Source organism: Candoia aspera, chromosome 2 (assembly GCF_035149785.1).
Source record: "Candoia aspera isolate rCanAsp1 chromosome 2, rCanAsp1.hap2, whole genome shotgun sequence".
Classification (NCBI taxonomy): Eukaryota; Metazoa; Chordata; class Lepidosauria; order Squamata; family Boidae; genus Candoia; species Candoia aspera.
Genome location: NC_086154.1, coordinates 217,863,620 through 217,881,892, shown reverse-complemented (window position 1 = coordinate 217,881,892; position 18,273 = coordinate 217,863,620). Strand labels below are relative to the sequence as shown.

At 35.4% G+C, this 18,273-nt stretch overlaps 1 protein-coding gene across 2 annotated transcripts in view; it reads left to right on the top strand.

Moving 5' to 3' along the window:
• The window catches only part of FER (FER tyrosine kinase), a 180,329-nt gene that overhangs the window by 79,668 nt on the left and 82,388 nt on the right, over window positions 1–18,273 (top strand). For both annotated transcript variants that reach the window (XM_063295348.1, XM_063295347.1), the window contains exons 13-14: window positions 2,231–2,353; window positions 17,006–17,062. In XM_063295348.1, the coding sequence (XP_063151418.1) occupies window positions 2,231–2,353; window positions 17,006–17,062 (180 nt within the window). The remainder of the gene's footprint in view (window positions 1–2,230; window positions 2,354–17,005; window positions 17,063–18,273) is intronic.

Genomic DNA, 18,273 nt, shown 5'->3' with positions numbered 1-18,273 from the left:
ATTCATACAAAGAAGTACCATATTGTCGTTTTACCTTCCCCAGAATGGTATAAAAGGACTCTCTAAAGACTGCCACAGTCTCTGTCTGAATCAAATTCTACGCAAATACTTTAAAAGCCTCCAAATGTAATTCCTAATTCTAAAGCAGTATTACAAGACCTATAATTAGACATGTAACTAGATACATTTTGATTTCATGTGTTAATCCTGGGGGAAACCATAGCAGTTTAAGGTGTAAATACGATGATGAACCATACTATTAACAAGTGAAAATTCACTTTTTATTATGAACTCTGGCCCTATTGAGTTTGGAGTTAGGCAAAAGGAATTATCCCCCTGAGCTGGAAAGAAATCTACAATCCAAATATTAAAGAGTAGATTCAATCTCCTATTGTGTTCTCTATCAATTTTTAAAATGTTTTTCTATGGTAAAGATTAGAAGCTGGAACAATATGTTTCTATGTGGTCAAGATTTAATGACACACCAAGTATTTCTCTCTTTTCTTTTCTATTTGAATTTTAGTTCATTTTACTCAGATCATGTATATTTTTTTACTCTGAGTATATTATCAGTGTTGCATTCTTTTTATCTGTCTTAAATTTCAGTATAACAAAAATAATTTTAAAAACCAAGAAGACAGGTAACAACAAACCCCCTCCCTATTTGGAAGAGTTATTGTGGAAGAATTGAAATGATTTTTTAAAAATTGAGACTGGACAATTTTAAATGTTGTGATCTTTAAAGCAATAGATGTTCCCTTTCAAAATTTTCTAGCTCTGCAATGAAAGCAGATACTTATAGTGCTCAATAAAGATTGTTAATCTTATGTGGCTTGAAAACCTCCAGGAGTACACTACAAGATATATTTAGCAATCTGAAGTTTTTTGGTGTAATAATTACTGTATAATCAGCTTATATGTGGGGTGTCAGTGAAGATTTTTTAAAACCTGTGCTCAGACATTATCTCAAAAGCCTTTATCAGTAAAAGCATTTGTGTGAGCTACTGTTAGTATTTACAGAGCAACAGCAGTTAAAGACAATTGTATATGACCAGAATCACTACAGAAAAGCAAGTTATATGTATATATTCTTCTGTTTGAGCTCCACATTGTTTTTTATAACCTAATATTGCAGAACAAGACTTATGAAAGCAACCAAGTTTTGATTTCAGTGGGAAGAAAAGCCCCACTATTTACTTTGATTGTCCAATTTCCTATGATTCATCACTATGTGTTTCAGAGGAATAGAATATTAGACTGTTTAAAAGCTCACTAGCTATTTTTCTATGATTATATTCTCATTTTGCTACATTCCATATATGGCCAATATCCATTTACATCCTGTTGAAATACTTCAGGGATAAAAGGTATATTTCAGATATGTTCAAAAGGAGAGATTTGTTTTGTTTTTATTTTTAAAAACAACTATTAGAAAATAGGTCCAACAGTAGTTGTTGCCCCATTCTAATTTTTATTCCATGGCTTAGGATTCTATTGTGAAATATTTTCTTGTTAAATCTGGAAGTATTTCAGGGCATATGTTGAACATAGCTTCTTGTCACTGATGACAGTTTAATACTTTTCTGTTCATAAGGGATAGCATTTATTTATCGCAATTTGCTCAAAAACTGTTCAATTAATAATTTACTTCTCCTTTTTGTGGTGTGGCAATGCATTTATAATTAAATTACTTTCGCAGTAGTTCAGTTTGGCTATATATGTCCTGATTTGGTAATCTTGCTTGAGCAAGCTATAAATAATTTTTTTGTTTTGAATTAGGTTTGCAATCTTATTTAGTAAATTATGGTGTGGGCTGGTCCATGAAATCACAAAGAGTCAGAAGCAACTGAACGAATAAACAACAACACAAATGTATATTAGCCATGATTCCCATGTTGGATATAACGAGAATAAGCATTTGTAACTTAAATAAACTAGCATCTGAACACTGGTGAAGAGAGGGATGAAGATGTTAAAGGAAGCAATTATTAGTTTATGTTCCTATTTATTCCCAGATGCTGAACTACGGTTTAGCAAGCCAAGCCATACATTGTATATATATATTATCCAAATAACTACAGTTTAGTGAATCATCTCAGTATTCTTTTGTAGAGGCTCTTAGAAGACAACTTGTTGCATGAAACAGTGGTGAAAGTCAGACGTTATTTTATTCATGGAAAGAGCGCCTGTTGCTTAACTGTTGTATTTCTTCCTCAATTTTCTCCTATAGAATCAATACAGATTTGAAGGAACAGGGTTTTCAACAATTCCTCAGCTTATAGAATATCATTATACAACAAAACACGTGATTACAAAGAAATCAGGCGTTATTCTGCTGAATCCTGTTGTTAAGGTATGTGTATTTAATACCTATGGAGAAAAACTTGAATTTTGTTTTTTGTTTGTTTTTTGAGAGTAGGCTATATGGTATTGTGTATTTCTCCTGTTTATATGAATACTTGATCTTACTTGCATATTTCGTTTAAACTCAAGTAAAACACTTACCTTTATTCTTTCAAAGAGTTATGTGAACTCAGGTATGTTCTTAAAATTTTAAGTAGACTGAGTATACTGCATTTCTGGGCAATCTTCTTTGCTGAGGGCAGAGACTTGGATGCAACACTGGGGTAGCCAAAGAGTGGGTGGAGAATTATCTGGGATGAATTATGGGGAGCCAGTTTGGTGGGATGAAGATGTGGGAAGGACTTTGGATAGCAAGGGGAGAAGCCAGTCTCAGTCACAGTTACTAGATGAGAACTACCTGTAATATTACTCTTCATTTTGAGAAGTTTTTTCCTTTGGCTTTTCATAAGCTTTGGGTGTTCATAAATGGATATTCTATCCTTCTCTATTTCCCAAAAGTCAGGTTACCACATTTCTTCACAGTGATGTGCATAAATGTATTTTTCCAAATAATACGTATTTATTATTAGACTATTAGAATACGAACACAGGTGTGGCCAGGCTACTTGAATTAGGAGGGAGTGGGGGGGTAAGTTATGGAAGAGGCTATTTGCGGGGGCAGCAATAGCTTAGTAATTTACCTTGTGGACTAAAACTATACTTTATGAATGTTACTCTAGTTGCAGTAATAATGTCAGCTTTATCTTAAATGTTTTTTTCATGCCATTCTTGTAATAAACATTTTAAATAAGAAATGTCTGGTTTTTACAAGAGTGCCATGTTAGCTCTCTTGGTAATGAAACAGTCAACCTTTCAAATTCTACTATTTTCAGCTCTCTGTTTTTGAAGCTTTTCCTTTTCAATGTTCACTACATTAATTCACCTAAGAATTAATCTAAAGCTTTAATTTATTGGTTGGAGTGTTATATTGTTAGCATTCTGCAAAAAAAAACCCTTTTGAAAATTACTACTTTTCTTGAAAAAGTGAAACTTCTGGAAATACTGTTAGGAAAGTTGATTTTTTTAGCAAAAGAGTCTGGAACCTCATAATGAACTGTGACTAGCAGGAACTATTTCAGCAATATGTGAACATATATTAACCATGTCAGCGGGAAAATATTATAGATCTGCATTTGGAAATAATATGTAGACCAATGAAATACTGTAAAGAATACTGAATGTGTTTTTTATAATTTCTGGTTATAAAAATATTCCTTTAAGTGTTTATTTCAACTGGATTTCCTTTTATAAATTCTTCAAGCAGCTACCTTGTGATCATGCTCATAAAATCAGACTAATCAATTTATTTAACAATTAATTAGAGTAAAAAGGAATTTGAAAATATTTAGTTAGATTCTTTCATGGGATACATACAATACGAATACCTTCTTCTTTGTTAACTATTAATAGTTTCAATAAAACTATTCAATTAAAACTTTTTGAATGGGGATTTGCTTCCTTTTCCAGAAAAGCCAGTTATGCCGTCTGGATTTTTTCCGGGACTTTCTATGAAGATGCAGTGGCTGATGGCTAGGAATGCCAGCTGCATTCCTACTTGTCAGGAGCAGATGTGGCTCTTGTCACACATATCCCTGTTATATTTGGAGTAGACTAAAGATAGATTTAAAGAAGTTTGTTGCCATAAAGAAATTTAAGTTAATGTAGAATATTCATTAGAATGTAATGTAGGTGTTTCCAGAGACAAGTATTTTGATCATGATATATTACATTTGTGTCAGGTGCTGCATTGGCTTTATGTTTATTTAAAACAGATTTAAAATGCTGGTTTAGAATTTTAAATCCTTGTATAATTTGGTTATACAATTTCATGTTACCTGAAGGACTATTTGAACCCATGTTTTAGAAAATCTGTTGAATTCAAATAGGGTATATTTTGCTATGATGTTCGGCATAAGGGACCCGGTAGCAGAATTTTTAGTATCTCTAAACTTAGAATTCCCTTTGACTGCCCTCTTTTGTTTTAAGCATAATAGTCCTTCCCACCCACCTGTTTTTAATAAATATTAGAGATTGAACTTATATCACCTGAGACTTTTTTAACATTCATTTCATGTGAACCATCCTTATGGAATAGCTAAATTTTGCCTCCTGTTTTGGTCTCCAGTAAATTCCTGGATTGACTGACTGATTACCATTGTTGTAATTAATGGGAAAGCGCATTAAACCAATGGCCAGATATGCTCTCAAATTTCTACCCCCCAAAATTATATTTCTGTTTCAAGCTACCTGCTTGAATACAGGGTCCTAAAAACAATACATCTTTTTTTCAAGAAAAGTGATTCTTTTAGATGAGAAAATTGTCTCTGAAGTAGGGTGGCCAGAAAAGAGTATTGAATGTTCATCATAATTGACAAGCACAGAAAGAACAAGACTATATTTCAGCTTCCCATCTACTGGGGTTTCCCTGATGGAAAATTTAAGACTTTTTGTCTCTACATGGATCATCCAAAAACAGTTCAAGTGGACAAAGCAGCAACTGAATCCTAAAATTCCTTACAAGTGCAGAGGATTTCTGCACTTTCCACATAGTGGCATGGAACAGTCATATTGGAGGTGGACAAAGCCGTAAGTTTATGTAGTGACTTTGTCAGGGCCACAACTAGGGTCTGTGTCACCCGGGGCAAATGTGGATTCCATGCCCATTTTGGTGCCCCCCCAGCATGGCCCCCCGGGGCACATGCCCCGCTTGCCCCCCCCAGTTGAGGGTCTGGACTTTGTTTTCATTAAGTATATACGCCCTGATATGCAATTCATTCACTGTGTTCAAGTTCAGTGATCAGTATAAAAACAATGTTCAGTAGGAAGAACTCATAATACCTGGTAAAGCTTAAACATTTTCCAAATTTGGAATTGCATAGCAATCTTTTTCCCCATTAAATGAATTTATAGAAGGACTGGCTTTTCCAATGTGTTTTTAATTCTTTGGCAGGCAGGAACAAAATGCATGAGGTCTGTCCTTTCTAGCAGATGTACTGTATATGCTTGTCTATTTCCAGTCTCTTTGATAAACATTCAAATGAAGCATTCCCTTGAAGCTGCTTCTTGAAGTAATACAGCTCCCATCCTTTTAAGAGTAAAGTAAAATGGCTGCATTCCAATGCTTTATTTGCTCTGACTAACTCCTGTTGGAATTACTGATTGAAGTGTCGAGGTGATAAAGACAACTCACTCAGGCAAGTCACATTGTCTCTTTACCTCCAGGAGGACTGTTGCAACATCCATTTGTCACAAAGCACATCTCTGAGGCAAAGCCGAGCTACCACACACAGGCCTATGATGTGTTGCCTGCAAGGAGGGAAGTGCTTTGGTCTTGTCACAAATTCCTCATGTGACCAAATATCTGTAACTCCTAAATGTTTAGATAAGAAGCTGGCTTGGGGGTTTAATGAATGGCCGTGGTTTGTTGAAGGAGTGAAGAAGACAGAACAAATGGTCTTTAATATACAAGTGCAACAAAAAAAGATGGAATTAAGAAAGGTTTAGAGGCCAATTATATATAAAAAAATTTATATTGCTAGCCCTGCTTTGTAAGTAACTTCAAAGCTTTGAACCCCTTAATCTGAATTTGACAGTTGCTTTGCAAGTTATAGCATTATGTCTTCTGCTGGCTTAATACAGAATGAAAAAAAAATAGAACTTAGAAAGTGAAGAATGTTTCACTTGAAGCTCCCTTCTATTTTAACCTGTCAGAAATGCTGTTCTATGCTAGTATAGATAACACTGTTGCTGTGTTCCCATTGATTATACAATTCAATACAGCTGAAGAATTGAGTACTTTGATGTGGAAACTTAAAATGGAATGTATTGAAAAATACTATTTTCATTTCAAGATAAATTTCCAGAGTGTAAAAGTTATCTATGAAATCCAAGGCTGGAGTTAAAATCGCTGGAAGAAACATTAACAATCTCAGATATGCAGATGATACCACTTTGATGGCTGAAAGCGAAGAGGAACTGAGGAGCCTTATGATGAAGGTGAAAGAAGAAAGTGCAAAAGCTGGCTTGCAACTAAACCTCAAAAAAACCAAGATTATGGCAACCAGCTTGATCGATAACTGGCAAATAGAGGGAGAAAATGTAGAAGCAGTGAAAGACTTTGTATTTCTAGGTGCGAAGATTACTGCAGATGCTGACTGCAGTCAGGAAATCAGAAGACACTTAATCCTTGGGAGAAGAGCAATGACCAATCTCGATAAAATAGTTAAGAGCAGAGACATCACACTGACAACAAAGGTCCGCATAGTTAAAGCAATGGTGTTCCCCGTAGTAACATATGGCTGTGAGAGCTGGACCATAAGGAAGACTGAGAGAAGGAAGATCGAGGCTTTTGAACTGTGGTGTTGGAGGAAAATTCTGAGAGTGCCTTGGACTGCCAGAAGATCCAACCAGTCCATCTCCAGGAAATAAAGCCAGACTGCTCACTCGAGGGAATGATATTCAAGGCAAAACTGAAATACTTTGGCCATGCAATGAGAAGACAGGACACCCTGGAGAAGATGCTGATACTAGGAAGAGTGGAGGGCAAAAGGAAGAGGGGCCGACCAAGGGCAAGGTGGATGGATGATATTCTAGAGGTGACGGACTTGTCCCTGGGGGAGCTGGGGGTGTTGACGACCGACAGGAAGCTCTGGCGTGGGCTGGTCCATGAAGTCACGAAGAGTCGGAAGCGACTGAATGAATAAACAACAACAAATGAAACAAAAGCATTTGCATCTGTGAATTTTAAAATATATACATATGTGCTATAAAGGAAAGTCCATAATATGTCTTTCTCAAGTGCAAATTTGTCCATAGAATTCTACATGAAGTGAGCATGAAATGGAAGTCAAGTGATTAAAGTGGTGACATGTGCACGCGCGCACACACACACGCACACATGAATATGAATGAAGTGACATCTACTCCAGCATTCTGTTCCCTGAGTGGTCTAACAGATGCTGACGGAGAGCACCCAGGCAGAACACAAATTTAATAGTATGTTACTCATGTTCCTCATCAGCTCATGTCAAGAAGCTTAAGGTGAATGGTCTCTCAGATTGAACTTGAGTCCTAGTGACTGCAGAAATGTCTGTATAATTTCTTGGCAAAAATGCAAAAGTGAGTTGCTATTGCCTTTTTCTGCAAAGTGTTTACAACATCTCAGCCTAACCTAGAGTCCTGTATTTCCTTGTGGCTTCCTATTCAAGTATTAATGAGGTCCAACTCTCCTCAGCTTTTCAAGACCAGCCAAGGTTTGCTAGGTGCTGCCATGTGCTGCGGTAACTTTAGTACCATATAATCATTTTGACAAGTAGCCATTGATTGCCTTATCCTTTATTAATTTGTCTAATCTCCGAAAGGTATATATGTTGGTGGTCATTATTATACCTTGTGAAAAAGAAATCCACAGGTTAAATAACTGCTGTGTGAAGGAGTTTTTTTGCCAAGAAATTATACAGACATTTCTGTAGTCACTAGGACTCAAGTTCAATCTGAGAGACCATTCACCTTAAGCTTCTTGACATGAGCTGATGAGGAACATGAGTAACATACTATTAAATTTGTGTTCTGCCTGGGTGCTCTCAATCAGCATCTGTTAGACCACTCAGGGAACAGAATGCTGGAGTAGATGTCACTTCATTCATATTCGTGTGTGTGCACGCGTGCACATGTCACCACTTTAAAAGTGGTGACTTGACTTCCATTTCATGCTCACTTCATGTAGAATTCTATGGACAAATTCGCACTTGAGAAAGACATACTATGGACTTTCCTTTATAGCACATATGTATATACTTTAAAATTCACAGATTTAATTTAGATGATATTCACTGTGGCCACTATTTAGCTTCATTCTGCAATCCTGGGTTCCAGTATTTTGAGAAGTGGAGGAAAAAAACTCACACTATGCATAATTTTATAAATTTCTATCATATCTTACTCTTCACACCCTTTTTCTAACAAAATAAAGAAAAGCTAAATATTGTAACTTTTCCTCAAAGGAGAATTGCCAATACTGTGATCATTTGGACTACTAATTTCTGCCTTTTTTTCCTAGCTCTACATACTTTTGCAAGGTACAGTAACTACAAAGTATTCTAGAGAGATCTAAACCTTTTTATTTTGCTTTTCAACTTGTTAGTAGTCCCCTTACCATGTAAGTTTATCTGCCTGAAGTCAGCTGATACTACATTGGATTGATTTGACAATTCTCTGTTGAACTGGTCTCTTGTCCAGTAGCATTTATCTCTTATACCAGCTCAGATTATGTCCATGGCAAATTGTCCTGTGCCTTTAGGATGTCTGGAGTTCTACCTCTTTGTCATAACCAGGACACTTTCAGCCAGTTGAATATGGTCACTAGAGTTGTATTTTACTGGATCTCTTTTCTCTTTTGGAGGCTTCTCTGATATAATCCAACAAAAATTGCGTTAATAGGGGATTTGATGAAGCTAGTTCTATTAATTGTCCTCAAAAACTGAATGAAAACTATATACAGAACTGCTGAGTTTGCACATTATACAATCATGATTTGTTTGTCATTTAAACCTTGGTTACTTAAGCCATGATTCATGGCTTGTAGCAACCAGATTCATGCAGCATTCTGAGATACGAGAAAATTGTATTATGGCCTGGTGATATATGAAACTTTAATGGTGATAAAGAACTGGTGTTCCTAGTATAGTTTTGTGCCCAAGCAGCATGGCCATTAAATGGAAGGTATGGAAGAACACACCTGAAAGGCACTTTGCCAGATAAAGCTGTTTAGATTATGGTCTTACACTTCTGTACAGATGATAATCATAATACCAAGGAGACACATAAATGATTTATGAATGCTTGTAAGTAGGATAATTTTATCAAAATGTAACAACTAAAATTAGAGAGCTAAGAGGCACTTACACTGAAATGTTCTGTTTTAAATACATTATCAATCATTCATTATCATACATTATCTAGCTTGTCACTGTTCTAGCCTTCCCCAATCTAGTACTCTCCACATGTTTTGAACTTAAAACTTCTACAATTGTAATCCCAATTTATTACATACTTGATGGAAATTTTGGGAGTTGTGGTCCCAGAACATCTGGTTGGGGAAGGCTGCTGTTTCACTCCTATTCATTTCCTTGTCCCCTGTTAACAAAGACTTCCCTGTCTTTTTTTTTTAATCTCCCCCTTATTTCTTAAATATATGTTTCTATATAAAGGTATTAATTTTGGGGCACTTTTGTCATGATTGTAAAATCATATAAAATCATGATGGTAAAGATAGGCCATCTTCTGTTTAATAGGTGCCGAATTACTCAAAAAAGCAGATTTACTCTATATCTGAAGAGAAGCTTATATGTGGCTTAGTTCTCTGAATTATGTAGCCAAGATTCTACAATGCTATGAAAATCTTGCTGAAAGGAGAAGAAAAGATACAAGATTTTCATCAGGTAGAATGACTAGAAGATGGGCATCCAACCCATTACTTGAACGACTGTAATCACTGACCTTTATTATTAGTTACTGAATTCATTTATTTATTCATTTCAATTTATATAACTGTCCCTCCCTTCACAGTGACTCTGGGCAGTGAGCAAAGTATAAGTGGAAACCACAATATAAAATCTTAAAACATACAATTCTAAATGTTTAAGTTAAAAGAAAAACAGCAGCTGAGAGTAAAAAACAATGTAATACCAACTCACCCAGGTTTCACTAACTTCACAACCCCCCTGTCTAGGCAAACACCGCGTTTTCAACGCTTTCTAGAAGACCAAGTTTGGGGGCAATCTGATCTCAGGTGGCAAGGCATCACAACAACAACAACAAAACCTTAATTGTCTTGTGATTCTTTGGCATTGCTCTTTAGCGAATTAGTATAATTAGAAGCCTGTATAAAAATTATAATTGATATATTCAAATCTGTATTTCTCATGGATTTTACAGAGATAATTGACTTGATTTTGGTATGAAACTACTTTGCAATCGTTTTCCATGTTCTGTAAATTTTCCATTCTAAAACTTTCTCCATACCATGTACCTATGAATAAAAATCTAGTGTGGTAGAATCAAAAATATTTTTCCTTCTTTAAAAATTTAGTAATACATATATTAGGGCTTAAAAGACAAAGAAACAAAAAGTGGAAATGTTTAACTAGGGTAAAATGCATACAAACCCCCACTGCATTGAAGACTTTTGTCCAGCAACGAGGCAGAAATTAATTGTACAAAAATGCATATTAGAAGAAAAGTTCACATATACACACACACAAACTCTAAATGTTTGGGCTGACTTAAGCATGCCAGGGAAAGTGATATCAACGTGTTGAAACCTTCATCTTTAACCAGTTAAAGGTTTAAACATTTGCCCTTAATTCATTTTAGGATTTTTTGCCAGTAACATTGTTTATGTTGTCTGACAATTCTGGAGTTTGAGAAAGGGATACCCTTAAAATTACCTTCCCCAGAGACAAGTTTGGGGTCCCACAATCTTGTGGGTCCCAAAGGAAATACTATGTTCCCAGGAATGTCCAGGGGAGGGGGATCAAAAAAGTCAAGATGGCAGCCAAGGGGTATATAAACATTGATCTTTGTTTTGGGCCCATGCCTAAATTGGAGTAATGCCTGAAGAATTATACAGCAGACCATCCTATACATGAAGAAAAACATAAACACTAGGGTGGGTGGATGGAAGGTAGGCAGGCAGGCTTAGTTTTGTAATGTTCCAATAGAAAAACATTTGTTGTTTCCAATATTGAAAATGAGATAATTTTTTCCCCTCCCATCCTTATTCATTATGCATTTTTCTCCTGGCATAAGGTAACTTATTGTCCTCCTACCTTTCAGTTACATGTAAAAGCAAATATCTCTTTCTGCACCTTTTAAAAATTATCTTTCGGAAGAAAAAAGATAACATACTGGTTCTAACTAAAAAGAGTCTTCATGTGTTTCTTTGTATTATCTTCTTTCCCTTTTCTTTTCAGTTGAACATATTCTGTAATATAATGTGAAGCCTCTTGAGATAACAGGATTAAATGTTTGTTAGAAGAAAGGTTTCAAAAGAATTATAAATTGCATTGAATTTTACCACAATTTGGCTGAAATACAGTATATGTAACTAAAATGTATCATGCTACAGATTAACATCAAACTAATTCTAACAGCACTGATGGCAACATTGCTAGAATAGATATATAATGCAATGATAACAGTTCATACAATTGGAAAGGCTAGCTATATGAACTTGGTGAGATGTGGTATATGATGCCTGAATTAAAGAGAACAAATGCAAGTGTCTAGACTGTTTTCAGAGTGAGTGGTAGTAATTATAAAATTGGATTAGCTGAAGAGCAGTTAGGAACTGGGTGGAAACTTCCACAATAAACCTTTCTATTGTAGGGTTTGTTCACCTCTGATTGATGTATGTATCATTGCTATTACATCCCATTGGCTTTTATATAGGATAGGGAATTCTAAAATATTCCATCAACTTCTGCAAAGGTAAATTTAGCTTTTATATGATGAAGAAATTATGTCTTAATTCAAATAAATCTACATGGAAAAAAACTCGCAGAAAGGAACTTGCCTTTTATCATTGTCTTTTCTTTCCACCCAAAGCCTCTCCAGAGTGTGGGGAAAGCCACCTGAATAGTTTGGAGCATCAGAAACTACTGTGGATGTTTTTGCTCCATCTTTGGCAGCAAAAGGTGAAGCAGGTCAGTTAATTGAGGGCTGATCCGCACAACTGGCTTGCTCCACCTCAAATACAGGCCGCTGTTCATTTCTGAAGAACAGGAACGTGTCATCCTCTATATCCCCAGCCCACCACAAAGGCAGCAGCCCTCTGTCTTCCTTCAGTATTAAAAGTAGTATCTTCCAGCTTCTGCTGGTTCAAGCAGTGCTGTCCTGTTTATCCGCCATGCTTCATCTCCTGGTAGGCAAACACCTCCACTCCAATAGGAATACCCACTTCTCCTCAATGTGAATTATTGCTGATATCCACTGGCATTTTTTTAAACAGGTTCACCAGTGGAACATAAAAGATTTTTTTTTTAAAATCAGCAAGTACAAAATGAAGCATGAAAACAATGGATCTCTTTTTGTTTTTATGTGTTTTTTAGCTGTGTAAAATTGATAAAAGAATTTACCAGTTTCCCTCTCTGGCTGAAGTAATAGGAAGAACTGTGGTGTGTTTTTTTCACCAGTCCTCGAAAGTCGTGCCCAAGGAAAGGAAACCATATGGTGCGGGATCCCTGATATGAGGGGAATTCATCAGTCAGAGGAAAGCATGAAGTGGAGGAAGGGGCTGAAATCTGGAAAGGGATTTTTAAGATGGCTTCATTTCTAACCAGGTGACTCACCTGAGATAAGCAGCAGAAGGATGCTGTGAGGAAGGACTTTGAATCCTTCACCCCCACTTTCATGGCTTGTATTTCACTTGGTAAATCTGTATAATTAAGACTGCAGGTTTTATTTTTTCCCACAGACTTCTTCATTTATCATTACTCTTCCTACTATATTGCCATCCATCTAGTTCACAACAGGCATAAATTTGATTTTATCTTTTATTCCTTGGTTTTTTCTTTGTTTTCAATATTAAATAGCTAATAGTTACACACAAATAGTTTTACACATAACACCAAGCCATAAGTCATAGTTCACAAGCCATCATGCCCATATTTACATATTAAAGTGAACAAAACCCTCAAAACTATAGTCTGCCTTAATGTGAATCCAGCCAGTCTATTGTCCATTTATGTTTTCTTCCCTTTATAGTTTTCCAGTAGTTAATTTCCTCCCATTTTACTGGCAAAAAATTGTCATCTGTCTTGCCTTCCTTTTTTGTTGTTGTGCTTCAGTAATAGTTATACTTTCAATAGAAGGGGGTTCTATAGGATGATGTCATAATTTTGTTCATTTACTACTAATTTGTTCTTTTCATCCCATTCCAGCCCATCCCTGAGCTAGTCTCTTGCCTTTCTAACAGCTGGTGTCCTCAATTAGCTACATGTTTCTCCATAACAAAAACTTGTTTCTGACCAGATGGAGGAATAAATTGTCTGACTAATGATGGACCATTGTTTGTGCTCTTCTGTTAACTTAGAATGTGCTAAATGAAAATTATAACATCAGCATATGTTCAAACTTGTACCCAATTCTGGGGTCCAGATAATATTTTGTGGCTATATTAAACTTTTGAAAAATAAGCTTGGGAATATTGGCTTATGGAATGAAAGTAGAGAAACTGGAAAAATAGCAAGTATGGAATGTGTAAATGTTCTTATTTCTAGAAATTATGATGGAAGAGGGGATATTATGTTGCCTTGGGATAACATATGTACTCTTAAAAAAAAGTCTACAATATAATTTTTGATACCTAAAATCAAATTATGAATAAATAGGCACCTTATTCAATGTAACTCATGGATAATTAATTTATAGACCATTCATTTACTGTTGAAAATTACTTGAAAATATGCAGCAACATTCACATATACAAAAATTTTATTTATTTATTTATTTATAAAAAAGATTTATATGGCCATCCATCTTGTGAAACACAACCCTAGGCAGCTAACAGCAATAATCAAAACACAACAATAAAACAATCCATCCAACGAACAAACAAAAAACCCAGCACCCAATCAACAATATCTGACTGTACAATCCCCCAGGTTCCAATCTTGCTATTCCAATGGCTGAGGGAAGAGCCAGTTGTTACTTTTTCCAAAGACGTTTAGAGTGTTCTAGGTCAGCATTAGAATTTTTTTTAAAAAGCATCTTGAATGTATTACTGAAGAAGCTGATGAAGTTTTTGCAAAGAAATATCTGGAACTGAAACTGTTGACTTTTAACAAACGTGGAAAGCTTATATCATAAATCAATTGCATGAAAAGGCTTCAGAACAGCAGCAAAAGTAATGACTAATGTACTAGTATAAATAGTTGTATTATCTTCTGACAGCTTACTGGATTGCAGTTTATAGTATAAAATTGTTTAATTATTGCTCTGAAGAATTATACATCAGATATACAGTATCTCTCATGAAGAGGTCTTTAAAATGTCATCTTCCCAGTGCTTTTAAAACAAACATTTTAAACCATTCAACACTGATTTAAAATGTGGAAACGCATGAAAACTTACAATCTTTTATTCTAGTACTTGTTTTCTTCTTACATGTATATATTTTTTTCATCATGGCACCAGGCATGGCTGCATTTATTGATAAGCTCTGAGTGTGGGTTATTTTTAGTATGTTGGTGAGGGTTTGTGGCGATGGCAAGTAGGGTGCTGGTGGAATTTGCCAGGTTCTCCCCAGACCAGACTGCTGGAGGGAACTGGTCCTTCCTGTTGGGATGCACCTAGAAACCTCTGGATATGGTCATCAGCTTTGGAATGGGTGTCATGAGTATACTGATAACACCCCCTTCTGTTGTTCGTTATCATACAATTCAAAGGAAGCCATTGTTTAAACTCAATAATGGATTGGATGAGGACTAAAATTAAATCCAGACAAAACAGCAATGCTGTTGGTAATGGGAAAGCTGGACTCAAGACAGAGGTGAAGCTTGTGTTGGATAAAGTTTATCTTTCCCCCAAAAGGATAGGTTCTCAGTATGGGACTGCTCCTTGGCCCCCAGTTGTTATTGGATTTGCACATGAAGGCTATGGCAAGGAACATCTTTCCATAACTATGGTTAATATGCCAACTCTGATTCTTCCTGAGCTAGTCTGACTTGGCCATTGTTATCCGTGCCTTGGTTACACCTTATATGGACTATTGCAATGTGCCTTATGTGGGGCTGCCCTTGAAAAATGTCCAGAAATGGTTATTAGTGCAAAATGACCAGCTGTTGTCTGGTACAAGTTATGTATTTGATTAGATTCACCAATTGCCAATCACTCACCAGGCACAATTTAAGATGCTAGTGTTGACCTTCAACACTCTAAATGACTTAGGACCTGGTTATCTAAGGGACTATCTCTGCTGCTTTTAATCTGTCCAGTTATTTAGATCAGCAGGAGAGACCCATCCGGAGATTCCCTTGCTTCCAGAAGCTTGCTTATCTGTACATGGAAGAGGGCCTTTTCCTGTGTGCCTATGAAATGCATTTTCTAAGCAGGTACCCTTGCCCACCTACTCTCCTAGTATTTAGGAAAATGGCAGAAATCCATCTCTTTTACCAAGTGTTTAATTATTGCTTAAACTGACATTCAAGTCACTGATTTTAATTTTGCTCTGATTTTAATTATATAGCAAATGTCAGGATTTAAATTAGATAAATATATATCAGAAATAAGAATTAAATTAATAGGAATTAAAAGAAACTGGCAAAGGACTAGAAAAGGAGTAATGAACATATTTATCTGCCATCGTTCCTTATCAGTGATTGAAGAAATGCTATTTTTTCTTTTTAAAGAATTGGGATAATAAATATTGCTAATATTGCTTCAAATCTTCCTAAAGTTGTTGCTTTAATCTGAGTGCACTGATTTAGTTTATCTCCAGGATTGTCTAACCGTTTTCCCTTACTATTACTCCTTTATACCAGGAAGCATATATTCAGTGAGAAGTCTTTTCAACTATACCTAATAAAAGACCTTGTGCTATTCTTCTGCTTAATGCAAATTACCTTATTCCCTCCTGATAGCAAATAATTTTGAAATGAGACTGCTGTTTTTAACCCTTATGATAACCTGCTTCTCTGTAGTGCATTCAATTAAAATCAGATAGCCTGTCCTATGAGTAACATTTTTTATGAGGTGATCAGTGTAGGGGCAGCTCTTTAAGAATCATACCCATGGAACCTGTATTGTCTATATACCAGCTGCTGAAAGTTGACTTGGATGTTGAGATTGCATCCAAAGTTAATTCTGCCATTTATTTGGTATACAGTTTAAAACTGGATACTTTGGGGTTTTTTAAATAATATTTTCCCAGGATCCCATATAAGAATTGATGCTGGTTTTTCCAGTGCAGGTTGCTTCAGTGCTAACTATGAGTGTGAAGACAGTGTTTCCTTGTTTATTCACTCAGTTTATATTTCTGTGGTCTGATCTATAAGAGGAATTTCAGTAAAGATACATAGCTAAAAGATAATAAAACTAAAAGTTCTTTTAGGCAGATATATGTTCACTTAAATCTTTCTAGCAGTGGGAATGTTTCTTTCGACTAAAATGTACATAAAATCTCTAAAATGCTCTTTCAGTAAAATTTGTTGAAAGGGTCTTTGAAAAGTTTACATCAAGTACATAACAGTAATTGCAAGCATATAGTCAGTACATGAGTATTATAAACATTTGGCCTTTTTATTTGTAATAGAGTAAAGTTTTTTGTTTTGTTCTCAGTAATCTTTAAAAATTGATAGATGTATTCATATATCAAAGATAATATGGATATATAGGTATTATATCAAGCCAAAGCATTTGGTTAGAAATTTGCCATCATTTTAATAACCAATTTCACAAGACCATCTTCCTCTTGGAGTTGATTAAAAGTTTTCAGTATGTGGTTGTCTAGTTTCACTGAATCATACTTCTGCAAGAAATCCAGTGATATAAATAAGAAATAATTGACTTTTTAAAAACTAAATATTAATGTTTATTGTTACAGGATAAAAAATGGATTCTCAATCATGAAGATGTCACTCTGGGAGAATTACTTGGCAAAGTAAGTAATTATTTAAACAATGGGGAAAACCCTGAATATTAAACCTCATTGGGAAACGTCTTCTTCTTACAAGATATAGTAGTTATTAAGCCTTCTCAGTGCATGATGGATCACCTGTTTTAGTTTATGCTCCAATACGTCTCTTTGGTTTGGGGTCTTTGCAGAATATCAGCTACAACAGTGAGAAGTCAGGAGCGATCAAGCAAGACAGGACTGTAGGGATTCACAGCAGATTTGAGCACAGATCATGGAGGACACTATGTGGTCTACATATTGCCATAGATCTGCATCTATGAACCGTAGAACTTATCATGATATAGTATGAGGTACACTGAGACAGAATGTTAATATCAATTTTGATAAACATTCATTGAAATTAATGACTGAAAATTTATTTATTTGCTTCCTTGCTTTACTGGATTTCTATGCCACTCCAGTCAATTCTGACTAATTTATTTTCATCAGTTCATTGCCAGATTTCTCTATTTTGAGGGAAAGGTAATGTTTGATCTCATTTTGCTAACATTTTAGTATTAAATCTCATCAGTTAGTCCCAGTAGTGCATTTTAAAGGTTTATTGCATATATCTGGTCCTATGACATTGCCTTGGCTACAACATTTAATGCATGGAAAATAGTGAAGAAATGCTGAATACAGTTACTTTGTATCATAAGTCTCCTTCCACTATACAATATTGGGGAACATGACTAAGGCATATGCCTTAGTAATGGGTTGCATCTGGTTTTGCAGTCAGGTGATAAAGTAGAATTTGAAAAGCAGAGTTGCTTTTAGTTGTTTTTAATCTTCAGTTTATCAGTTTATACATTTTACTGAAAGCATTTTGCTATGCTTTCATGACAAGTAAACAGGGTACACATTTTCCTAAATAAAATAAATAGTACAAAATTCATATTAAAACATATGTAACCTCTTAGTTTATAGTATGTCAGTTACTGAACACAAACTATTATTTTGATATGGCTGCTATTAATTGCATACAGCAATAGAAGCATTTTTTATTTTGGCAGAATAAATACTAAAAGTACACTATTGCTTATCCTCAAGAAGCCCTTGCTTAGACCTGACCGTACTGGACAATTTTCATCCAGTATCCAATCTTCCCTTTTTAGGGAAGGTTGTTAAGAAGGTGGTTGCACAGCAGCTTCAGAGGTTCCTGAATGAAGCAGATTATCTGGACCCCTTTCAGCTGG